General features: G+C 38.9%; 1 protein-coding gene across 5 annotated transcripts in view; it reads left to right on the top strand.

The window, feature by feature from the left end:
* The first annotated feature begins 1864 nt into the window (after positions 1 to 1864).
* Positions 1865 to 26746, top strand: part of slc6a7 (solute carrier family 6 member 7) — a 666512-nt gene continuing 641630 nt past the window's right edge. The window contains exons 1-4 of one of the 5 annotated variants that reach the window (XM_028799358.2): positions 1865 to 1942; positions 3710 to 3836; positions 4138 to 4241; positions 9404 to 9638. In XM_028799358.2, the coding sequence (XP_028655191.2) occupies positions 4176 to 4241; positions 9404 to 9638 (301 nt within the window). In that variant the 5' untranslated portion in view covers positions 1865 to 1942; positions 3710 to 3836; positions 4138 to 4175. The other 4 variants (XM_051926481.1, XM_051926482.1, XM_051926483.1 and 1 more) reach the window with 4 other exon arrangements.

Raw genomic sequence — 26746 nt, 5'->3', positions numbered from 1 at the left:
TATGTTTTGGCTCATTGTCCATCTGTACTGTGAAGTGTTGTCGTTTCAGTTTTGCAGTATTCGGCTGATTCTGAGCAGACTGTATAGCCCTATAAACTTCAGAATTAATCCTGCTACTTCTGCTAGCTGTCATATCATCAATAAACACCAGCGACTGACTTCCATTCACAGCCATGCATGATCAGGCCATAACACTGCCTGCACCATGTTTCACAGATGATGTAGTATTCATCGGATCATCGACATCTCTTCTCCATACTCTTCTCTTTCCATCATTCTGGTACATATTGACCTTTGTTTCCTTTGTCCAAAGAAGATTGTTCCACATCTGGACATCCATCCATCCATCAATTTTCCAACCCGCTGAATCCGAACACAGGGTCACGGGGGTCTGCTGGAGCCAATCCCAGCCAACACAGGGCACAAGGCAGGAACCAATCCCAGGCAGGGTGCCAACCCACCGCAGCACATCTGGACATGCTTTTAAAAAATATTTTCTGGCAAAATCTAATCTGTGCTTCCTATGCTTGACATTTACCAGTGGTTTGTGTCTTGTAGTAAACCCTCTGTATTTATTTTCTTCAAGTCTTCTCTTGATTGTAGACCTTGGCAATGACCGTGTTCTTGGTTTAGCTAAATGTTCTGAGGTGGTTTGTCTTAACCAAGGACAAAATTCTGCAATCATTCAACACAGTTGTCATCTGTGATTTTCCAGACCTGCTGAGTTCAGCAGTATGCTCCTTCTATTTAAAATGTACCATATGGTTAGTTTGACCACTCTTTGTGTTTCTACTATCCCTCTAAAAGTTTTTTGTTTTCTCAGTCAGCCTAATGATGGCCTGTTTTTACTTGCATGGACAGCTCTTTGGATCTCATATTGAGGTTTCACGGTGACAGCTTCCAAATGCAAATTCTACACTTGCACTTAATAGTTAATGAAATAATGAGGGACCTGCTCCCACATGACTGTGGAACAGCTTGTCAGTCAAATGTCCACATACTGTTGAACTCCTGGAAAGGGGGTATGGGGTCAGTGGAGAAAATGGCGGTCATTCCTAACTGCCTCATATGATGTTTCTGGTAATTCCCTTAAATTAAAGCTGCAAGTCTTAACTTTAATCACATAATGATTACTTTTATTTCAAATCCATTGTAGTGGCATACAGAGCCAAAATTATGAAAATTTTGCTGTTGTCTAAATACTTATGGACCTGACTGTATGGTCATAAAAGAGTCAAAATCATTCTGACTGCATGTCATTGGACTAGGAGGTGAAGCTAAGGTCCATGAGGATACTGATTTCAATGAGGGACGACCATACCCGTTCTACACAGAGAGCTCACAAGCTGGAAATCAGAATGCATGAATGAGACAGCAGTGTTTAAAGACTGCACCACTACTAGGAGACTATCGTAACAAGAAATAACAGATACTACAAGGTTTAAGTGAAAGGATGGAGACTAAATGTTCAGGTATGTAGCAATGAAGGTAGACAAATAAGTATATCTGACCTTACATTTGTAAAAATATTTACAAGATCAAAATATTTAGTATTTATTCATCCATTTAGGAAACTTCTCAAGACTTTTTATTTTATTTGCAGTTAGAATATGTTTATTTTGGGCCTGTATCAGAATGTCTTTGAGGTCACACCAGTTATTAATTATAGTGATATTTTCCCATTCTGTGTTTTCTAAATGGTTCCTAATTAGTGGCCTGTGTTTAGTCTTTTTTTTCTTGTATCTGTGTGTCTTTTCAGACAATTTCAATTTTAAACATTATTTACATTATTATTTTAAACATTATTTCTTTGTCATCCAAAGTATCAATAATTTTTCATTTATTCTGTCTTTATTGTTAGAAAACATGACATCCAGATGGGGTGAGAAAACAATCATATACCATGATCTATCCATCTATCTGTCTATTGATGTGTGAAAAGGTAAGTACACCCCAGGTTTGCCTTTTTTTGTGTTTCTGGACAAAAAGGTACTTGTCAGTTTAACAATGCTGATATACAGTGCACAGATCTGGCTATTTTTAAATAACCATTGAAAAATAAGGTGCACTCGAGGGGCAAATGTTTAGGACATCATTAGAGAATAGAGAATGGGGTAGGCTTGGCATAGAGTTGCTTATATAAACTGATTTGCTCATAGCAACTAGGACGTGTCACCACAACATGTCAAGATCAAAAGAGGTCTATGGGGCCCTTAGAAGAGTCTATGGAGTGTTTTAAAGTTAATTCCAAGCAATTTGTAGTCATTCACTATCCATCTAAATTTGGAGAAACAATTAAGCCATTGGTAATCCATTTAGGCCAGGAGACCTTAACAATTTCAACCTAAGATGACCAAAATATGGGGGAAGTCTTCATGAACCCCAGGATAGCATCAAAGCATTTGCCATTAAATGCATGAGCATTCAAAAAATACTGCACAGCTTTGCTCTATATTCAAGAATAGGAAGGTAAAAAGAACATAGATGCACAAGTGACATTTGTCAAACAATATCAAGATGAATAACGTGACAGAGCAATGTGCTTTGGACAAATGGGGCATGAGCTGTTTAGCAGCAATGCCAGACATTGTTTGATCAAAACCTCATACTTACTATAAAGCATGGCAGTAGATTCACTATTCAGCCTTGCAGGAACAGCCAGCTTGCTATCATAGAGCCAATAATGAATTGCACATTGTGCCAGAGAGTACTTGATGAGAATATAGTCTATCTGTCAAAAAGATGTAGCTGAACCAAAGACTGACCCTGAAACAAAATAATGACCCAACACACTCATGAAAATCCACAGAAGAGGCTCAGTAAGAATAGATGAAGGGTTATGTCGCTCCTAAGTCCAAGCCTTGATCTCCACCCCATAGAAATTATGTTCTGGTACTTGAAGTGAGCAGTGTATGTACAGGAAAACCCTAAAACATCATGCAGTTGGAGTTCTGTGAGGAGGAGACAGCCAAAATTTCTTCAAATCAATGTAGGAGGCTGATAGATTATTTCAAGAAACACCTACAATAAGTTATTTCTGATAGAGACACCACACCATCCACTGACGCTAAGGATGTGCTGTTTGTTCCCTCAGTAGCCAATTGTATTTTTGAATTTTTTGGCCAAGAAGTCATTGCAGATATTTTTTCTTGTTGTTTGCTAAATTATAAGTTTGTATTTAAGCTCTCTGGAATGAAGATCAAGTATCCACACATGCAAGTATGTGGAAGAACACAGACAGCTTACACGTAGTCTGTCTAACTATAATGAGATGCATTTATTTTTTAGAAATGCTAGCAGTAAAAGGTCTAAATACCCTTTTTGCAGAATAGAATGTGATAAGTTATTTTTTTCTTGTGGTTTTTTGTAAGTGTGTTGCTACTACAGTAGTTGCACAAGGCTGTGGTGCTGCTGTAATGTGAAAGGCAGCAGTTAGTGACAGCATTGGAAATGGCCTTATAGCAGCCTGAACAGGAAGAGCCTGTCAGCAGGTTGAATCATTCTGTTATTTGCTATGTGTGAGAGAGAGAGAGAGAGAGACACCAACTGCCATACCCTGAGGGTCTGTGGAGGAGTAGGTTGTGTTAAATGAAACAAATGAAATAAGCAATGAGCGATAGTATGTGTATGAACATTTGTGCAGAGTTAAACTTGCATCTTTTTGGGGTAAGGTTTTGACTACTTTATCTGTGTTGTATGTATTCCTTAGCAGGCATCCTGAAAAAAGAATTAAGCGATACAGAGTGGTGTTGTAGAGGCAGAGGAGGGGGAAGGAGAGGGCGGTTCAGCAGTGCGTCGGTACCTTTCTGAAGAGGGTGTGGCCAGCCGGCTTCCAGGTGAGTCGCCTTCCCTCTTTAGAAGCTACAGAAGCATGCCCTCCCTCTCCTTCTCTCTTTCTCAGTCTCTCTTCTGGTGTCAGTTCCTGTTTGCCGGCAGACATAATCCTCTCCACGTCTCTGGTTACCTGTTGTGGTGTTTTTTTTTTTTTCTTCTTCTTCTTCCGTTTAGCCTGTTCATATTTATTTTTCGAGGTCACATCAGGAAAAGACCTCTGTCTGCCTGTCATATCCTTATCCTTTTTTACTCCATTTTCTTCCTGAAATGTTTAATTAAACAATGGAGTGATTATTTTAACAGAGGAAGAAGACACACTTCCAAACTGTTGAGCTGAAGAAATGACAAACACCCCTGGACCTAATTTTAATGGAGTGGCAACAACAACAGCACAGCCAGAGAGCCAGGTAACCAGAGAAGGCCTTTCCACTCTCTTGTTTAATATCTTTTCTTTCACAAGAAGAGCTAGTCAAACTTAAAGTAATGCAAATAGTGCAAAACTACAATATGGTTTCATTATTTTTTTTTTTCCTAATTACAGTTTGTTGCTTTTGGCTTTTCTCTGACCTACTTTTCTTTCATTTTGGTGTAATAGGAATAAATATGTCACTAAAGCTGTTAACTGAACTTGTCACCAATGACTCTAAACCTGCTAAGTGATCTTATAAATTAAGCTGCTCTCATTTGGTTATAAAGCACAAAATATTCTCTTTACAAGCTGTGATTTTGTCATGATTTTTAGACAATGCACATAGAGGGTAAAGCAATATGAGGACTGATGGGTCACACAGCAAGACAGCACTCTAACAAAAGGTAGCAGTGCAGCAATAATCTGTTCAGAATTTGTGTGTCTGTAGGATCTTGCAGACAGTACTGTGGCTTTTAAAGTTAATGTAAAAGTTTTTTTTTTTTTTTTTTTTTTTTTTTTTTTTTTAAATATACCATCTTTCCTATTCTGTCATCATAAAGAATGGCAGATATACCATGTCCTTGATTTGGAAGTTCTCTGTCTTTCAGTCTAACAGTTTGGGTATTCAGTGGAATACTGCAGATTGCTGTTCTGCTCAGAAAAGGCAACTGGATTAAAACTGAAATCAACATTAAGCCTATTTTACATTTTGGTTGAATCCAAGTATAATAGTACAATAAAGCAAGGTGGTCTCAATTTAAGACAGATACAGCAAGTAGATTATTTCTAGATAGAAAAAGTGAAGAGGGAGGTCACAATCTTTACTATAAATATAACTGATGGAGATTCTCAAGACAAATATGAGCAGAGAGTTACACTGAACCAAGCGATTGTTCACAGAAAGTTCTATAACAAGGCTATGGGATAGCACGAAAAGTGCATTGGAATACTTTAGTTGCTCAACACATTTAGTATATGGGGTACTGTAGTAGGCATTGGTGTTGACACAACAGTACTTATTTAAGTCTGAACAGAACTGGATTAACTGCTGTCTTAACTTTTTTTCTGATCTGGATCATAGAGGCAAAATATAACCCAGCAGTAACGGGCACAAGGCAGATACATGGCCCTGGAAAAGCTAATCATTCCCAGACCATTAACTTCAAAAAGTAAAAATAAGTCTGTTTCAACTCAAATAAGATTGAGTGTACAACAGTCTATCTTCAGCTACATAATATAACATTCTCAGACCTTATTCCAATTCAGATCGCAGGGTTCTCAGTTACAGAAAAGAGAGCATCAAAACAACTTTAAAAGTCATTTTTATGTGCAGCATTAATGCTGAAATATTTAATTATCAGTGTTACCTTCTTTTGACTTGTACAATAACCCACTACTGAAGAACAGGAATCTCATAATTATCCATCCATCCATTTTCCAACCCGCTGAATCCAAACACAGGGGTCTGCTGGAGCCAATCCCAGCTAACACAGGGCACAAGGCAGGAACCAATCCCGGGCAGGGTGCCATCCCACCACAGGACACAAACACAAACACACCCACACACCAAGCACACACTAGGGCCAATTTAGAATCGCCAATCCACCTAATCAGCATGTCTTTGGACTGTGGGAGGAAACCGGAGCGCCCAGAGGAAACCCACGCAGACACGGGGAGAACATGCAAACTCCATGCAGGGAGGACCTGGGAAGCGAACACAGGTCCCCAGGTCTCCCAACTGCGAGGCAGCAGCGCTACCCACTGCGCTACCGTGCTGCCATCTCATAACTATTCATAAATAAAACCTTTAAGTAGAGGCTTGCCCCATATTTTTAATTTTGTCTATTACAGTGTATACTTTTTTTCTTAGAGCAATATACAGTATTGTAATTTTCGTTACTCATGCTATGTCTTTTTACTTAAAAAAAATCTTCAAAGTTCAGTGACAGTTTGTGGTCAATTTGGACATTTCCACCATTAGCCGAGTTTTATTAGTTGTGCGAGGGAGCATTGTGGTGTCTGTCATTGATGAGTTTAGGCATAAGCCATTACCAAGGGTGATAAAAATATTTGTGTGAATGTTTTGTCTGGCTGCACTATGGGCTATGCAGTGGAGCTTACTGGATTCAGCACTGGACACGAATACCAGTTCAATCTCTAAATCCATCTTTGTATGTGACCTTGTGCGAGTTACTTCAGCTTCCAAAGCTAAAGGTATATAGTTTAATTGTTTACTTGTACCATGCTTTGGAATTGTGATTTCTATAGAAAACATTATATAAATAAAGATTAGCATTTGCTAGGATTCCTGATTAGATTTACTGTATTTGCATTCTGTGTTTCTTTACCTCACCATACGCATACACATTTGCTTCATTGTTGTGATTTATTTATTTTATATTTTATATATAATATGCCTTGCTGGAATGGAATAAGATTTGGATTTCCACAACTCTTGTTTAGTAAATGAAATAACAAATGGTAGTATTGTAGCTAAACACTTCACTTCTAAGATCTAGTTGTCATACATTAAAAAAAATATTTTTAGAACCCTGCTGAAAGTGCATGTATCTGTGCTTATGGCATAGCATTTTGATACATCATACCAGTAAGACAATTATGTCACACAATATGAATTAATGACTGACTCCAGACAATGCCTCAAAGTTTCTTATTGTGTATCTAGATTTTCAAGCACCTCCAATATGTGCAGCTCTACTCAAAAATATATGGATATGGAACTCTGCTGCTTTACTCACTTACTGAAATCGGCCTAAACTGATTCTGGGGAGGCTAAATGTATTATGAGCTTATGCCTGTGTTCTTGATTTTCCTTATTGTTTATTATTTCCCTTTGAAGTTTAGGAGGGTTAAGTGATGTTATAAAATGATGCGACACAAATCCACACCCCCAATAAGAAAAAATCATAATTTTTCGCAGAGAGAAGGAAGCATGTCCACAAGGAGAAGAAAGAAAAAGTTGTTAAACTATGTGAGTTAAAATCACAGCTGTAATTAAGCAATGAGTCAGAGGTTCCTTCTTTGAGCACAGCAGCAATCGGGTTGCACAGCGTTAGGGCAGACAGACTGCAAATGAGATGTTTAACTTTCCATATCCTTTTCTGTTTCTGTCGTTTTTCTTTATTTTTATTTCTCATCCTCCTTCATGTCTGTTTGTGGTCTAACTTCCATTATGGTTCTTCCAGCCAAAAATGGAGTTGTGGGCTTCTGTTATAATTATTCAAGTAAAAAATATGCAGAGCAGTTTCAGTCAATTTGCCTTTCAGACAGTTAGAATTTCCAGTTCCTTGCCAGGAAAAACTTTGACTACCCAAAACCCTGTCCCAAAAAATGTATGGAAAGATACAGTATGTAATTCAGATTCATGGATGAAAGGTATAAGCCAACCCTGTTGTAGTTGCCAGTTTGTTCCTATGTAAAACTGACATAATAAATTGTAGAAATGTAAAATCCAGACAGCCTTTCTCACATTTTAAAATGGAGCTATTGAAATTTAAAATGTAAAGTCCATTCATTCATTCTCTAAAACTACTTTTTACTGATGTAAAGGTTTCCCAAAAGGAATGGAACCAAGGCAGAAACCACTTCCAAATGAAATGCTTGTCATCAATTTTCCGAAAACTGGTTTATCCTGTCCAAGGTGACAGGGACCTGGGTACTAGACACAAACCTTCCCTGAGTAGTGCACTAGGCCAGTGTAGGACACATTTACCGAACTGAAGAGATATTGCCTGAAGAAGGGGGCCTGAGTTACGTCAAAAGCTTGCATATTGTAATCTTTTTAGTTAGCCAGTAAAAGGTGTCATTTTGCTTTACTTCTCACTGCAATGGGGAAAAAAATCCATAGAGAAGAGACAAACACCATGGACCTTCATCTGTGAATAGAACTGAGGTCTAAGTGCTGTGAAGTAGCAATAACATGCACTACATCACTGTGCCACCAAAATATTTTTAAACATATAAAAAAATTAATTATAATACGTGAGAGTCTTTGCACTTTACAATAAGAGAAAAGCCAAGCAAAATGACACCTTTTATTGGCTAACTAAAAAGATTACAATATGCAAGCTTTCCAGGGTTAATTTATTGGAAAACCTAGTACAGTATACTGACTTAAATAACCAGTGATGCATAGATCTCCTGCTTTATATGTGTGTGATTACATGTAAAACTGAATATTTCTAAATCCTAGCTATGCTATCGCCGATATCAATTTTCTGCATTTCACATGTGGCAGGGAATAAAAAGGTGAAACACAAATACCAAAGAAGTCAGTTATAATCACCTTGACATATTACAAGAACAATCCAAATATGTCTACTAAATGTCCTGGATAGATATAATCCTGGAAGTATGTGCCCCAAACCCAAGTCTGTAGATTACCTTGTCATTTATGCAATGAGTATTAACAAAGTGGACGCTTCATGAGATCATCTGGAGCTCCAGTGGTACCTAACAAAGCCCTGCTTTTAATGTGAACAGTAATGCTTCTTGATCTGTTCAAAGCTTCATTAATAAAACCAGTTGCATAACAGTGTCATGTAAACAGTACACCCTGTCATCTGGCAATAATGCCATAATAATAATAATAATTCATTACATTTATATAGCGCTTTTCTCAGTACTCAAAGCGCTATCCACACAGGGAGGAACCGGGAAGTGAACCCACAATCTTTCACAGTTTCCTTACTGCAAAGCAGCAGCACTACCACTGCGCCACCTGTGAGGACGTAAAAATTCTTGGAACATTGTGTGTGACACACAACACATGGTTGGCATCTGCAGGATGCTTTTGGGTTTTAGAATTAACTGCTTTTTTTATACTACCATGAATTGGATAAGCAAGTCAGAAAATAGACAAATGGATGTTTGAATAGATGAATGAATGGGTGAGGGCATAAATGTATGAACTGGGCAAATAGGTAAATGGATGGGTAGTTCAATCAAAGGAAGAATGAGAATATAGGTAATTGCTTTCTTCATTCTTAGTACAACATTTTCTATTAAAGTTTCTTTTGCTAAATGTTTTCATAATTACTTTTCTTTTGTTTCTTTGCTGTGTAATGTCCAACTACCTTTGAAAAATGGAAATTGCAGAATTCATTCTTGAACTATCTTTGTCTTTTCTTAAACACACAGAATCCAGTTCAATTGAATGGAGTCGTACTACAATATAATGAATTCAATCCATCTGCCCAGCACCAGTCACCAGTTCAGCATCCCAATAACAGCTGCACTCCCAGTCCTCCAGCCTCCACACCTGCACGGGAAAAGTGGGCAGGGCAATATGAGTTTTTGCTTTCCTGTATCGGATATTGTGTTGGACTTGGAAATGTATGGAGGTTCCCTTATCTCTGCTACCGTAATGGTGGAGGTAAGTTCTCACTTTCATTATCATGAAATGGATCTCCCAGAAGTTCTCAGCTGATGTTGGAATAGTCAAGGAAAAGACACGCTTGATAATTCCTATTCTGTTTGTAAACTAGGAAAACGGTTCATACTGTAGTTCATTGTATAATTAATGGTGGCTTTCATAAAAATGCATTGTACATTCAGAGTTCCAAGTATCAGGGAAGATGGCAGGAATGAAGAGTGGGGAAATAATATATTCTTTTAATCTTTTTAAACATTTTATGTTTGCTGGTCACTCTGCAAACAGCCGTGCATTTCTGGTGATCCTAAAAGCCTGGTTTTGTTCTCTTGGACCTTTGATCTTTTTGAAGGAACTGTGACCCTAAGGAAAGCTATTTTGCACGTCGTTACCTTTTTTAACAGAGCTCTTATTTAGTGCCTTCTCCATGGTGTGCTGTAGCCCCGTGAAGTAAAGATGACACAGGTAGCCTAGAAACCTTTCATAAAGAAAATTTATGGCCCCGGTGTTTTAGATAAACATTGAAGTCTAATGTTATAAATTATTATTTTACTTTGAATGTCTTGGCATTAGCTTTTCCACTTAGTTTTTTCTCAATGATCTTCCTTGTTTTTTTCTTTACTTGTGTACCAATGGTGCTCCATTCTCACTATAGTCCTTTTCTTTTCTTCACTTCCTCCTTGCATTAATTTTTTTTTGTGACACAGAGCACTGTCTGGACTGCATTACTGTACATTCTGTAATATGAAAACATATGATGCTTCAGAAGTGAGAGAAGTTCATGTTGTTAGCAACTAGATAAATTCATAGCTAAGCTGTTCCAGTGTTTCATCAAGATACTTATTAAAAGTTGCCAAGTTTCAGCTTGAGAGTTCCACAGTACTTTTGAGACAGACTCTCAGGACTGACAATATGCAGCCTCTTTCATCAAGGGAGTCAATAAGGTAAATGTGGATACTATGTCTTCATTTAATAATGGCATTTTTAAATTGTTTTTGTATCATTTACAAAATTATATCTGCCATACTGAAATGACAGAAAATTCATATGACGTAGCCCTTCACCCACACTGGGCATGCGTGCATCCACAGAAATGAGAAGAGTAAGTATCCTCTACCCTAGACATTCATTTGCAGCTTGTGTGTAAACACGGATAACAGCAACGGTGAAACCACAAAACAAAACAAATATTGCTTTATTTGGATTAAATAGATAGATAGATAGATACTTTATTAATCCCAATGGGAAATTCTCATTCTTCAGCAGCAGCATACTGATACAATAAATAATATTAAATTAAAGAATGATAATAATGCAGGTGAAAAACAGACAATAACTATGTATAATGTTAAATGTTAACGTTTACCCCGCCGGGTGGAATTAAAGAGTCGCATAGTTTGGGGGAGGAACGATCTCCTCAATCTGTCAGTGGAGCAGGACAGTGACAGCAGTCTGTCGCTGAAGCTGCTGTTCTGTCTGGAGATGATACTATTAAGTGGATGCAGTGGATTCTCCATAATTGATAGAAGCCTGCTGAGCGCCCTTCGCTCTGCCACAGATGTTAAACTGTCCAGCTCCATGCCAACAATAGAGCTTGCCTTCCTCACCAGTTTGTCCAGGCGTGAGGCGTCTTTCCTCTTAATGCTGCCTCCCCAGCACACCACCGCGTAGAAGAGGGCGCTCGCCACAACTGTCTGATAGAACATCTGCAGCATCTTATTGCAGATGTTGAAGGACGCCAGCCTTCTAAGGTAGTATAACCGGCTCTGTCCTTTCTTGCACAGCGCATCAGTATTGGCAGTCCAGTCTAATTTATCATCCAGCTGCACTCCCAGATATTTATAGGTCTGTACCCTCTGCACACAGTCACCTTTGATGATCACTGGGTCTATGAGGTGTCTGGGCCTCCTAAAATCCACCACCAGCTCCTTGGTTTTGCTGGTGTTCAGGTGTAGGTGGTTTGAGTCGCACCATTTAACAAAGTCATTGATTAGGTCCCTATACTCTTTCTCCAGCCCATTCCTGATGCAGCCCACGATAGCAGTGTCGTCAGTGAGATAAATGAGATAAAATATATGAGATAAAACTGTTATCAAGAGTAACACATGAGTATAAAGTGAACAAAATGGCTCAAAACCATAAATGGGCCACGTAATGAGTATGAATCAAACAGAGCACATGTGTTTTTAAAATTCCTTCATTTTTACTCATCCATACTGTAATACTAAGCTAGCATTTTCAGAAATATACTCTACAGCCCAGGAGAATATTTTCAGATGTCTGTTTTTGGGAGTTAAAAACTCCAGAGTAGTGTGGATGAAAGGAGAAAAACAGAGACAAGTGTCTGCATTTTTAAATGAAAACATAGTAGTGTGGACCTAACCTAAGAGATGTAAAGCACACGTTTACACTCTTAACACCACTAGTTAGGATTTCATGGACTCCCTACTGAAGCTGAAGAACAAAATGCCTCGGCAGGTAGAATGACCTGGTGGCAGAGATATTGTAACTGTAAGCCTTAAGATGGCCAGCTCATGTCTGGCCTAAGGGAATCCTTTAAAGTGCCTATATGTATATTTTATACTGGATGTAAACATTTAGAATTATGAGGTACATTAAGACGTTGTTCATTATAGGAAGGTTTTAAATAAATTATACATTCATAGCATCATGAGTTAATAATGATAGTAATAATTATCCTTTTTAATTTGGGTTACAGGACAGACATGGGAAATTTCACCTTATCCCAGACAATCTGCCAAAGGGGAAAATCTCAATGTAGCTCATGTATTATGGATTAAATTAAAAATAATACTGATAAATAAAAAAGGCAGATTTTAAAATGACCTGTAGATTCTTATACAAAAAAAATATGTAGTCGTAGGCAATATGTAATATAAATTAAAAAGATTAATATCATTCATTATAAGATTTACTACTAGAAAAGATTTTAGTGGTGCTCATTTTAAGACACTATAAAGAAAGAAAGAAAGAAAGCTCTTTGATTCCAATTCACTTAGTGTACTTAGTCTCTCTCCAGCAACTAGTGAAGACTAGACAGCAGACCCTCCCTCCATATCCTTCCTCCACAGTTTTCCTTAAAAGGCCCCGAGAGCCAAGCCTAGCATCATTTTTCATTTCTGATGTGGCTGGTCGCTCCACTCAGTGTAAGCGCACAGATGCAGCATGACAAGCTGGTATGTTTAGCTAATCCCTCCATAGGCGCGGTCACATCTTGGCTAGGAAAGCACACAGTTTGGATAGTGTTTAGTAGGCAACTGGTAAACAGAGACTGGCAGGAGTTCAGTTCTGCTTCCTAGTCCTGATACAGCTCAACATTTTAAGGCTTGCTAAACCATTTTCTGAAAACTTTTTCTTTAGATTGCCATGGTTGGAACACTTTGCTCCTAATTTATCAGTTAGCTTGCTTTGGTTTTGCATTGAGATTTGAATGCACATTATCCTAGCACTGGTTAATAATACTCTTTTGAAGCGGCAAGTTATTGTTTTGCATAATCATACAGAAAGCAGAAGTGTAGCAGTATTTCCAGTTATGATCTTTTGTGTCTGGGTGGAACATGGCAGCACTGACTTCAAACAGGGAAGTGCCTTTCATTCCTGAGACAGTTCACAACCTGCATGTACCCTAATCATGAGGTACAAATTGTAACGGACAGGGTGAATGAATAGAGGGTGGAATTATCAAGACAAGTAACAGCAGGTGAGCTAAATTATTACTCACAAATTTCTTTGTGTCAACATTAAAAATGTGGTCTGGGCCGCACTATGCACAAACTCACCTTAGCTTTTACTCATCTGCATCGGTATGATGTGTAAATGGCTGATGTGGAAACCAAGGATTATCCCAAAGTGGCAAATGAAACATTTTTTTGAAGCAATTTTGTTCCTTTTTTATTTAAGCTCTCTAACAGGTACAAACAAGTAAACACAGGTAAACTAGTACTTTTAACAGTTTCACTGAAAAGCGTTTTTAGGGAGAAGGTCCAGGGGTGAACATCGGGTTCATGGAAAAGCAGCAGTTGTTCTAAAAGATTAAGGGGCTGTTGTCAGCTTTAGGAATGCAAATGTCAGCAGTGCATTTGAATAAGACATTCGAGATATCCACATCTACTGGGCACTCAGAAAGTATGTTATGATAAGTACTTGCAAAGAAGCCATTAGGAGCATTCTGAACCACCCTCTATTATAATGATTATTATGTCTCCAGAATCTAGTTGCATTGAAACTAAGACTATTGATCAAGCATTGTGAGGTAAGCTCCTTTGAATTTGTAAATAATTTTGTCTTTCGCAAGTGAAGATAAGGGATGTGATGAGGATTGTGCCAATATTCCACATCTTTTTTACACAGTTTACCAATATCACCTGCTAGGATTGTAACCTTGACATGGTTAAAGGGCTTGTGTGCTTTATTGATCCTTCGTGATACCCCTAATGTGAATACTCATGGAAAAAATTGATGACTGTATTAAGTGTGATGTAGTTGGGATAAAAATAAGCATCTCTCAATCTGAGGTCATGGTTCTCCTCAAGAAAAGAGTGGCTTGTTCCCTTCATGTCATGGGTGAACAACAGTCCCAGATGGAAGATCTCCTGTATCTCGGGGACTTGTTCATGAGTGTGGGCAGAAGATGATTCTGAGATTGACAGATGAATTGGTGCAGCAGCATTAGTTTTTACAAATGTTGCACTGAACTGTCATGGTGAAGTAGAAACTAAATCATCAGACAAAATTTGCATTTACCTGTCAGTCTACAGCACCTTACTCACTTGTAATCACTAGCACAGTGTAATGATTGAAAGAATCAGACCATAAGTGACGACTGAAAAATTTTTTGCTTAGGAATGTTGGGTACACTCTCCATCACAGGGTGAACAATTCAGTACTACAAGAAGACCACAGAGTAGAAAAACTGCTTCTCCACGTTTCCAGTTGGGGTGGTGTGGGCATTTAGTTAGGCTGCCCACTCCTTGTATGGTGGGGTGTGCCAGGTTCAATCCAGTAGAAAAATCCAGGTGCATACCCAGGATATGCTGCCGAGCTTGGCCTTGGAGCACTCCGGAATTCTCGGGAGAAGCTACTATAGAGAAAATTACAAGGAATAGGTTGTCTTGGTTAGTCCAACTTGGTTTGTTGTCACCACAACCCTCATCAGGGGGGAAAAAAAATGAAAAATGATAAGGATAGCTTAGCAATGGAAACCAAATCGACAACTGTACAGGACCCACTTTTTTGTTACACTCCATCTGTTTTCCTTCACCATTGTACTTCGAATGAAGCATCACTTCCCACCTATCTTTCCCGTCTTTAGCTTCTTACTTTGTCACAAAAGACTCCTTTTTTTTTTTTTTCCCCCTCTGGCTTAAGTAATGTGGCTTAGTGGATAAGGTGTCTGTCTGTAAAAGAGGAAGATGCCCATTCATCCTACTGCTCACTCTCTGTGTGACCCTAAAAACATCACTTTACCTCACTGGGCTCTAGTTATAAAAAAAAAAAAAATAGCTTTACTACTCCTGTGGCTTAGCCTCAAGCAGTTGTCTTGTATAATTTAAAAGAAATTGGTCTTTATTTTGGCTCTAGCAGACCCCCGCGACCCTGTGTTCGGATTCAGCGGGTTGGAAGATGGATGGATGGATGGATGGTCTTTATTTTGCACAGATCTTATAAAGACTTGTGCTATCCTTAATTCTGTCAAGTGCAATAATACTAATGAATAGAACATTAGAAAAATGAGAACAGGCCATTCAGTCTGACAAAGCTTGTCAATCTTGTCCACTTAATTCCTCCAAAACATCATCAAGTTGAGTTTTGAATGTTCCTGTTGCCTACCACACTACTTGATAATTTATTCCATCTGTCTATAGTTCCCTACAAGAAGAAAAACTTTATAACGTTTGTGTGAAATTTACCCTTGCCAAGTTTCTAACTGTGTTCCCACATTCTTGTGCTCATTTTTAAGCAACAGTCTCGATCCACTGGACTTAATTCTCTTCATAATTTTAAACACTTCCTTCATGTCTCCTCTTAATCTCCCTTTGCTTAAACTGTAAAGGTTCAGCTCCTTTACTCTTTTCTCATAATTCATTCTCTGCAGTTCTGGAATCAGTCTAGTCGCTCCATCTGGACTTTTTTCTGGCACTGCTATGTCCTTTTGTAACTCGGAGACTAAAACTGAACACCGTACTCCAGGTGAGGCCTTGCTAGTGAGTCCTATAATTTAAGAACAAACTTCTTTGACTTGTACCATACACTTTGTGGTATATAACCTATCATCCTATTATCTTTCTTGATCACTTTTGTACACTGCCTGGAGACTGATAGTGACAAGTCCACTTTTACATTTACTTACATTAAATTTCATCTGCCACAATGCTGACCAAATCTATATGCTTTATCCAAGTGCCTCTGTAACATTACCTTCTCTTCCACCTAGCTTGGTATCATCTGCAGAATTAATTAGTATGTGGTTTATATTCTTATCCAGACAATTTCCATCCATCCATCCATTTTCCAACCCGCTGAATCCGAACACAGGGTCACGGGGGTCTGCTGGAGCCAATCCCAGCCAACACAGGGCACAAGGCAGGGAACCAATCCTGGGCAGGGTGCCAACCCACCGCAGGACACACACAAACACACCCACACACCAAGCACACACTAGGGCCAATTTAGAATCGCCAATCCACCTAACCTGCATGTCTTTGGACTGTGGGAGGAGACCGGAGCGCCCGGAGGAAACCCATGCAGACACGGGGAGAACATGCAAACTCCACGCAGGGAGGACCCGGGAAGCAAACCCAGGTCCCCAGGTCTCCCAACTGCGAGGCAGCAGCGCTACCCACTGTGCCGCCTCCAGACAATTTGTGTATTAAAAAGAGCAGCAGTCCCAGCACTGACCCTTGAGGGACTCCACTTTTAACATCAACCACTTCTGATACGTTTTCTCACACCATCACCCTCAGCTTGCAGTGTTTTAGTCAATTTTGTACCCTTCTACACATAAACATGAACTCCCACTTCTTTTAATTAATATCATAGTATAGTAATCACAAACATGCTTAATTCAGTTTAGGGGTGGGGAAGCCTGGGCAACACTGGATATAATGTTGGAACCAACCATGGACTGAAGGCCAGTACATGGCAGGGCACATCCACGGCTGTACCCACATTCACTCTCGCACAGGACCAGATAAGAATATCCACCTAACCTAACAAGTAAGTCTTTTGGACATATGAAGAAAACCTGCAAGAAATCCACAAGGACACTAGGTGAATGTGCAGACTCCACTAACACAATGAATGAATTCAAGATTCATTCTGAAGATACTGGATTAACTACTGTGTCAGCACGACTAATTATATTATCTTTATTCTATCTCATTATAATACATTTCTGGCAGACGCAGAGGGTGATTACCATACATGTTTATACTCTACCCTACTACAATAATGTGTATTAAATTAGTTATTGCAGACATTAGACCTTAAACCCATCCCAGGCACTATATCAGTGTGCTGCACTTGATCTCCTCAAGTCAAAGTGATTTTTTTTTTTAACCTTAATTTTCTTCAGTTTTCCTTCCACAATCCCCCGTGTGCAGGACAACTGGCAACATGAAACTGTCTAGTTGTGAGCAGGGCTTCAAAGAGGTTTCCAAACCTTGAACTGAAGAAACAAGTTCAGTAAACAGACGAATGAGTGGGTGGGTTCAGTTACTGTACAGATGAATATAATTTTATTAGAAATATCATAAACGTCACACTATCAACAAGTGATTTTTTTTTTCTTTTCCTAATTCAGTGCATATTTAACTTTCCAGTAACATCAGATATGAACTGCACTGAGTAAACTGAGTGAAAGCACACACAAACACATTTACGCAGGAGTTTACATCCATCCATCCATCCATTGTCTCCCGCTTATCCGAGGTCGGGTCGCGGGGGCAGCAGCTTGAGCAGAGATGCCCAGACTTCCCTCTCCCCGGCCACTTCTTCTAGCTCTTCCATGACTTATTATATTTCAGTTTCTCATATAAAGCTAAGTTTGAAAAACGTGCGGCTCCAATCTGTGAACAATCAATTGGCAAATCCATTTCAGGTTCACAGGCAGGTGGATCCTATACCCAGAGTATCTTACATAAAGCAGGAATTGGCCCTGAATAATCCATCCTGGGGTCCACTCATGTGCATAAGGCCAGTTTGGAGTCAGCAGTTAACCTAACCTACATGTCTTTGGGATATGCAGAACACCCCACACAGATCCAGGGAGAATTTGGAATCTCCACAAAGACAAGGACTGGGTATGGGATTTGAGGCCGAGATGCTGTGTTCTGATTCATCAGCGCTAACCACTGTGCCAATGTTCTGCCCCAGATAAGGTTGCCTTAGAAGAGGGATCTTCACTCACGGTCCTGGAAGGCTGCTGTGGCTGCCGGTTTTTCATCCAACCAGTTTCCTAATTAGAAGACAGTCTTTGCTAATAGTGAAACTCTGTATTTAACAATTTGGCTTGTTAGTACTTCCATTTGTCTGGGACAAATTTTAATTGCAGTGTAGAGTTTCCTTTTCTGGGAACTTTATTCATATGTATAAGCAGAACAGATCTGCGCTTCAAGATCCTCCCCTTTCTCTCTCTTATTTACTTCTAAACATCTTACTAACACAGATTCTTCATGACTCCCATTCATGATTGAACCTGGAACCAAGTTAGCTGGAGAGCTGGTGTTTTCTTTATTTGCATTTCATTATTAATCTTGACTGGTCAAGAAAACAGGAAACAATTCCAACTTAAACGAACCTGTGAAAAAACTAAAATTGGCGAGTAGGGGTTCAAAATTGTAATAAGTGAGCCCCAAAAATATATTCCTTTAGCAGCAAATAAATTTAAACAATTGGTTAAAGCAAAAACCTGTAGCCACTGCTGCCCTTCAGGACTGTTAGTGAAGATCCCCACTTTAGAAGATAAAATAAATAGAAGAATGGGCAATTTAATTTAGAATTTGTTTTTACTGCCACCTTTTGAATGTGAATTACAAAAAAGGTTTGCCTTGTTTTATGTAGTAACTTTCTGCACTGGCACTTTTTAAAATGCCAAACTTTTAACACAATATTTGTCTAGAGTGAGCAGTAAGGATTGAAGACGAGTCCTTGTTGTTAATAACAGCATAAATCCATAGCCCCTCAGCCTCACTGAAAGAGCCTTAATCCCCCATTACACTATGTGACATTTAAAGCAATTTCCAGTCACAGACTTTACTTACCTAACGTTTAGTTATTTTGCGGCAGTTGCGGTGCACTGTCATTCCTTCTAGTCGTGTAGTCTGAAATCTCCAGTGACTCGGCCATACCGGTCTGAGATTTGCCCCAACTAAATCAAACAGGTTTGATTTTGTTTTCGGTTGTAGGGATGGGGCTCTGTGTGTGTACGAGAGCTGACAACCAATGAGCACTCGCCCTGAAGTACAAAGCAAAAAATGTTTTACAGAGGAAAGAAGGAACACGGAGTGTTTGTCTCACGTCCATCTTACGTCTTGTATTTGTCAGAATAAAATAACATTGATAAAGGAAAATGAAAGGGTCAAGATTGTGGCCGAACTCGTCATACTTGAAAAGCCTTCACACTGCAGGTGTAGGCACTACGGTATTGACTTTCAGAGTATGGTAAATTTGCAATAATTTGGAAATGTGAAACTATTCTGAAAAGTCATTAAGGAGTCATGTAATTTGCGATCCTCAATGGTTCCTAGTCTGACATCCACAAGGCAATGAAATCCAGCAACTGCATTTGTTATGTTTGATCTCGCCTCGGTCTAGAAGTTGTGTAATGTGCTACTAGTTTAAGTTAAACAGATCTAAGGAGACCTGAAATAACGATAAAACCTCAATTAATATGGGCACCGTATTGAAGGCAAGTAATCTGGGGGTGATGTGTTTTATATGTTTGGAAGTCATTAACAGGAGTTTAAAGATGGTTTGATAAGGTTTGGAAGGTAGTGGTTTCTGTCCCACATGAAGATGATATCCCAGATTCAGAATTGCAAATATTTTGAATGCAGCCTCAAATATGCAGTCAGACATTTTCCTGGTTCCAAGCTAAAGCGAGCAGCAAAGAGCCTAAAGCTGTTCTGCCTCTTAAAGTATTCTTGTATACACTACACATTACTCACACACTCAAAACAAGTAAATACTCTCAAGCAGAGTCAGATGTATTGCACCTGCTATAAACTGTAGTCTACAGAATAAAGTACTGTAAACACTAAGTGCTCCCACTGTATGGAAGAAGGTCAAGCCTTTCACATTTGTCAGTGGAGCTGCTTCCTTTTACAGAGTAGACCGTTTACATTGCTTTTTCTAAAACGTCTTATCAGCATGTATAAGGAGGTTTTAAAATAACACTTTTCTTAAGGCTAAAGACAGGTGACACTTGAAAAGTTTGAAATATGTAATATGGAAGGGCAAATGTTTATTTTCAATGTGATGCTAAAATATATGCAAATGTGGCTGTACTCTGTCACTGAGCTTGACAAGGTCAAGGAAAAAATAAAAAGGAAAGCTTGGCTGAAGTTACTTGTGCATAGAATTACTTAATTTAAAAAATATCTTTCAATATCCACCTGAAGGGGTAGCACAGAGTTTAAAGTTAATGTTTTACAGAACATTTGTTTGACTCTTGTCTAGGCTCTGTCTTTGTGGAGTTTACATGTTCTCATTTGCTCTTGTGGCCGTTTGTCAGGGTAATCCATTTTTCTGTCATGTCAAGAAGACTTGCAGATTAAGATTCTAAATCAACACTTTATAATTCAGAAGAATTTAAATAACTCCGTCGTGTCACCTTTTAGATCCTTCCTAGATCTGGCATAGGTCAGGTAGCTCCAGATGCAGCTTCAGAAGTATGTCCTACAGTGTAGTCTCTCCTCACTTCTTTTATTCTTCATTGACTATTCATTGTCTTTAGTTTAAGGCAGCATTTTCATATTTGTCTGTTTTTTCCTTTATACCTTTTCTTCTTGACTGCATCCATGTTTCTCCCTTAACTCTGTCATGATATCAGCGCTGTGCTTTTGCATTCCATTACTTGTCCTAGCTTGTGCCTGACTATTTCCCTAAAAGACGAGGCGTGCCTGGTATTGTCTCACTACTGCAAAGCTTTATTTTTTTGTAACTTTTATGTATTCCCTTCCTAGAAATGTTTTTAACCTGAGGCTTAATTTACTTTAAACCTTAATGCCAAGTGCATATATCATACCACATACAATCTGTATACTGCTTTTGTGAATGTATTGAACGTGTTATTTTTGTTGTTAGAAAGAGTTTGCATGTTTAAAGACAGCCTGGAGCAAATTCAGTACACCATTAATTGCTGTACTGACCGTGTTTGTCCACGTTCACTTTTTGACAATTATAGTTAGCCATCAGTCATCTAAGACCCATCTATTCTTTTTTTAATCCTACTTATAGAGCTTGGCGCCTATCATAGCAGCACTTGGCACAGGTCAAAAACCAACCCTGGGCAGTACACAAGTCCATTACAGGGCACAGATCTTTGTTTTTTTTTTTTAACTCCAATTTTCTGAGCTATTGCCTGTTGACGTTGCTTACTCCATACAAGGGACACTTCCCCTATCCACATCACATTTTTGTAGCAGCCTTTAGTGTATTAACACTTGAGTCTCATGTCTCCTCTCATGGGAACACATTCTCCACATTCACCAACACCCAGACAACCACTGGAAGGGTGACATGAGCACCCAGATGTTGGTGTGAACACTCTGCCTGAGGCAGATGAACATACAGTAGGCTGGCAGTGACTCCGAGAAGGTGCAGGTACAGGTTAGAGACCAAATCAGGCAAAGCTTGCTCAGTTGTAAGAACAAGTATTCAATTCTTTAGAAGTAATAACCTTTTTGGTTACTGATAGAGAAATATAACAAAACTAGGGGGCTCTGCCCCCTGCTTGCTTCGCTCGCCAACCCCCGGGTTTTCTCCTGTGGAAATACAATTTAAAGTGTTTTTTTTTTTTTTTTATATGGGAATTGTTACATATGCATTATGTTCACTTTTCATTTTAAAACTTCACTAAAAACAATATTTGGAATGAACTTTTCTTCAAGATCGCTTTAATTTTGATTCCTTGTTTGGTCTTACAGCGTGATAATGCAACATATAACTGGCCATGAGTGAATATCGTTTCTTTGTCTCTTATAAATAAACCAACTTTTTCAAATGTTTGTCCTTGGTATTTGTTAATTGTCATTGCAAAAGTTACTCTCATGGGGAAACTGTAAACGTTTTAATACGAATGGCATTTCAAGATCTCATTTTTGCCCGAACACCGCTTAGAGTTCATTCCATAAAAATAAGAGTTTCTGATGAAACAATTCACTTACAGAAGTGGGAATATCCAGAGCCGATGTATTTGACATAAATGACGAATCATGCTTTGCCTTTGGATATACACGAATATCTACTCTGTCTTTGATATCTCCGTCTTTCGCAATTATTATCGCTGACAATTCGTCACATGTCGGTTTATTATAAATGCGACTGTGATCTTTCAGATTCATATAGAAATCCAAGAAAATTTCTTTGTCCGTGTTTTGCTGATAAATTTTGTGTAAAGTGCAATACTTTTGGACGTATGGATGTGTATCCATTATTGTGTGTATAATTTCTATTACGGCAACGTATATAGATCTATATATATCTATATATATTGTGACAGAGGGCGCTATCGCTCCCTTGAACCCTCTGACCAGACACCAGATAAAAGTCCAATAATTATTTTTATTTAGACTATAGTGTGCACCAAGCACATCCACTCCACAATACTCATAAATATACAATACTCTCTACAATAAACAATAATCAATCCTCCACTCCCAGACGCATTGTCACCCTTCCTCCCGACTCCGCTCGCCTGTCTGGGATCTCTCACAGTCCTTTATAGTCCAGGGGCCTCATGTATAACGCCGTGCGTAGAATTCGCACTATAACATGACGTAAGCACAAAAGCCGAAATGTACTTACGCAAAGAAAAATCCAGATGCAGGAATCTGTGCGTTTACCAAGTTCCACATTCTTCCGCTACATAAATCCCACTCAGCGTGGAAATAAACGCACGTGCACGCGCTTGCTGTCCCGGCCCAACTCGTCCCAGAATTACACCTCTTTGAATATGCAAATCAATATAAAAGGCCCTTAAGCCCAGCATTCTGTGAAAAGGCAATGGCAAAAGTATGAGGAAAAATACAAGAATTTCAGTGAATACCAAATGGAGGCAGAGAAAAACGTACTATTTGTTGGTTTAAACAGTTATATAAACAACAAAAGGAAATTGATCGAGTGACATAGCATGTCGGAGAAACCCGAAAGGTCAAGTTCACAAAGTCGCACAGTGCCCGAAATAAAAAAGTTGTCACATATCAAAGTCCGCGTGAGAAGGCAACTCATAGCCCACCGTATGAGTGTCATATGAAAGCTTATTAGGGTACAGTGAAAAAAAGGCACACAGTGTGAAAAAAGCACGAAATGTCAAATTTCCACTTTGATCACGTAGTTTATTTTGTCATTAAAGTAGAACATCATAAACTTTTATCTTAAAATTGTTTAATTTACTAGTTTCTCAAATCTCATCGTAAATAAAGTAGCACGTTAAATGCTTTTCTTTGTATTTGATCTTCTATGTGCTCTATGTGCCTGAATCACTACGTGCTCTTCTTCCGACAGGACACAGAATCCATTACGTTCGTAATATTACAGCTCTCTGAATAATTAAATACTGAGAAGTATACATTATATCATTTTCATGATGATATGAGTTAAAGCATGTTATTAATGGAAACACGATGGCGCAGTGATTGTTCATGTCTTACAGCAAGATGCTTGCTGCGCCATGTGCGACCTTCAATGAAATGCTTTATTACAGAAGTGCTGTCTTTTTCAAACATACTAACCCCCAATTCCTGTCCTTACTTTTCTTTCTCCAAATACCCAATCGCCACACAATCAGCTCTGTAATAGATGTTAAGCCATCTGTAAGCTTAGAACGCCGATTCTTCAAAACGTTTAAGGAACATAGAAATATCTTCGTAATGTTTAATTATTCTATCCATCTATCCTTCCAGTGTCGCGCCAGCCACAGCATGAAAACAGCGCGAGGCAGGAACAATCAGTGAACGAAGCTCAAGCTCGCTAGTGCTGCGGCACCGTGTAGTTAAAGTTAAAGTTTTATCTGTATAATATAATCCACATATTTTGCTGCATTTCATCTTAAAAATGATATCATCATCATAGGTAAATACGCGATTTATAAAGTGGCTCAGGATGTGAAATATTATAACTGTATCATAAGTACAATTGCCTCACGGTAACTTGCAAGTACAAACAGTTCTACAAGGAGCACTTGAGCCACCGTCATGGATGTGGATCTAAGAAAGGGTAACCACACAGGAACAGTAGCACTGCTTTGACGCTGGGTGCCGCCAGTCTGCAAAACCTAACGGAGAACTTGCGTACGACAGGGTATGAGGTACCGTGGAAAAGTGCGTGGCTTTACGCCAAGTGTAGGTTTTATACATCGCGATTTGAACGTGGAAACGTTCTTATGCAACATTTCTGTGCGTACGCAACGTTTATACATGAGGCCCCAGGTCAGGTGAAAACTCATTTTCTTCATCTCGGAAGTACGTCATTTCCTCTGTCGCTGTGACTAAGACATACTTCCGGTCTATAGGGAAAATAGCAGTCCCTGCTCTTCCCTGCAGCGTCCCCTTTTGGTCCCCATGGTATCCAGCAGGGCTGTGATGTAAAACTCCACTGTCCATGATGCCCTTCTGGAACTCAGGAAGGGCTCCGCCTGGGGGTATTGGCCGGGATGAAAGGCCGGCCATATCCCACAATATATATCTATATCTCTCTATATCTATATATCTATATCTATATATCTATGGTGATGGGCAGTTGGCCCCACCTTTTGGGGGACCCCCCTAAAAAAATGCATGGAATTTTAATGCTTATGTACACAAAGCTTAAAAAATTAGCAAAAAAGACATTTGAACCCTAGTCGGGGGGAGAGCCCCAGCTAAAATATAACAGCAAGGTCTGTGTTTATTTTTGGGTCCTTTTGTAATCTTTTTTTCTGTTCGAACTAAGAAAGATATAGGTTTCTCCTTATGGAGTAGTTTTAAATGTCCTTTACTTTCAACATAACATAACATTCACAAACTACATCACTACCCAATGTTTGGTAGGTGGGGTATATAAAAGTTCTTGTTGTAGTTTATTATTCCATTCCTGGTTTCAGATCAAAGGAGAAGGTTCGTAGAAGTTAGGCCTTTCTGGAGAAGTGCAACATTTCTAAAATTTATGGCAGAATTTTTTTTTGTCAAATCAGTCTGTTTATATTCTTTGTTCAATCTTTTGTAAAGGAATACTGAAAATATCTATGGAATTAACAACAAACAAGAAAAATCAATATTTAAAGTGAAAACAAATTTCAATGACGCAGTCAGGTATTCATTTTCTGAATCATCTTATTGAATGAGCAGATCACAGGTAGCTGGTGTGCCCACTTTTAGAGACTGGCAGCTCCTTCCACCTGCCTCAGAGCCACAGTAGCAACAAAATTACCACAACAACAATGAAAATCAATCAAAACACAAATTTAATATTTTTTTTGCTTAGCTTGAATTAAAGAATTGTTCAGTGTACTGTTCACAATTGGCTCTGCTGGAAGGCCTTCATTAAATAACAGCGGGGCTCTACCCAGCTGGTTGGAATAAGTTCTTTTTAATTGCGGCATGTTACATAACCCGAAACTATATAGATATAATATAAAAAGGCAATACCCCTCCCTTAGTGATATGGCGATAAGAAATCACACAGGAGAAATATACAGTCTGATGTATACAGTCTGCCATTTTCGTCGCAGCGCTGGAAGGATTTTCCGGATCAGATGACATTATCTTCCATCTGTCCGTCGGCTTCAAAGGTGTGCCGGACAATGTTCCAAGGTTTTATACCCTTTCTCCATGTGAAGCCCCACTTAGGTACCATTCCAAACAAGGAAAAGAAGATCCAATGTCATGCTGACTCTGTCACACAGAAATAGTACAAGGCCCATTTTTGTAGTTGTCCCTTTGTCTTCTAATGCTTGCCTAGCAGTTCTAAATGATGAGCCCCTGAGTGTTAAATCTGTCCTTGTGTTAGCTGTACATGTGAGTGGATTTATAAAATATTTTTTGTACAGAGCAGAGTGACATATTAAACTTATTACAGGGGTGAATGCTGATGTAGCAGTCAGGACACTCGGTCGCTCACTCTGTTAACTGAAATGCCCTTGGTGTACTGCCTGTTGTCTTGTCTGGAGTCCTAAAACTTTTGGTAAAATAAATCAAACTGTGTTTAACTAGGAGCCCCAGCCCATGATGGAAATATCCAAAAACAAGGACTTCCTAAGTGCTTCTCCTAGCATTACCAAAGGAGTGCATTCTCATGGATAAAGTTTTAATAATGACAAAAACAGCAAGAATGTATAATAAAAAGGAAGATCAAGAAATGTACGTAGCATGATACAATATATATTGTATTTCTACTCAATATGTTTATCATACAGGAAAAAATAATATTGCATAAGCAGTTTATATAAATTCAAAGCATGTTAGATAGGTGTTAGGAAAGGCATCCAGCCATAAAAACCATGCTGAACCCACTATTGAAGTCTAGCAGCCCCATATATAAATGGAAAATGAGAGACAGTAGGTTGAGGTGAACCTGGAGAGGTGGAGGTACACACTGGAATGAAGAGGAATGAACGTCAGTAGGAGTAGACGGAGTGCATCTGCAAGAATGAGAAGGAAGTTGGTGGAAGGGTATGATTGCAAGAAGCAGAGGTGGTGAAGGTAAATTAATTTAAATACTAGGATTTAACAGTTCAAAGTGACGGATAGTGCAGCACAGAGGTGAAGAAGAGAGTGCAGGAAGGATGGACTGGGTGGAGAAGAGTGGCAGTAGTGATTTGTGATAGAAGAACACCTGCAAAAATGTGAAAGGGAAGGTCAATAAAATGGTAGTCAGACCAGCTATTGTTGTAT

Source organism: Erpetoichthys calabaricus, chromosome 4, assembly GCF_900747795.2.
Source record: "Erpetoichthys calabaricus chromosome 4, fErpCal1.3, whole genome shotgun sequence".
NCBI classification, from domain to species: Eukaryota; Metazoa; Chordata; class Cladistia; order Polypteriformes; family Polypteridae; genus Erpetoichthys; species Erpetoichthys calabaricus.
This window is presented reverse-complemented; position numbering and strand designations above follow the sequence as displayed.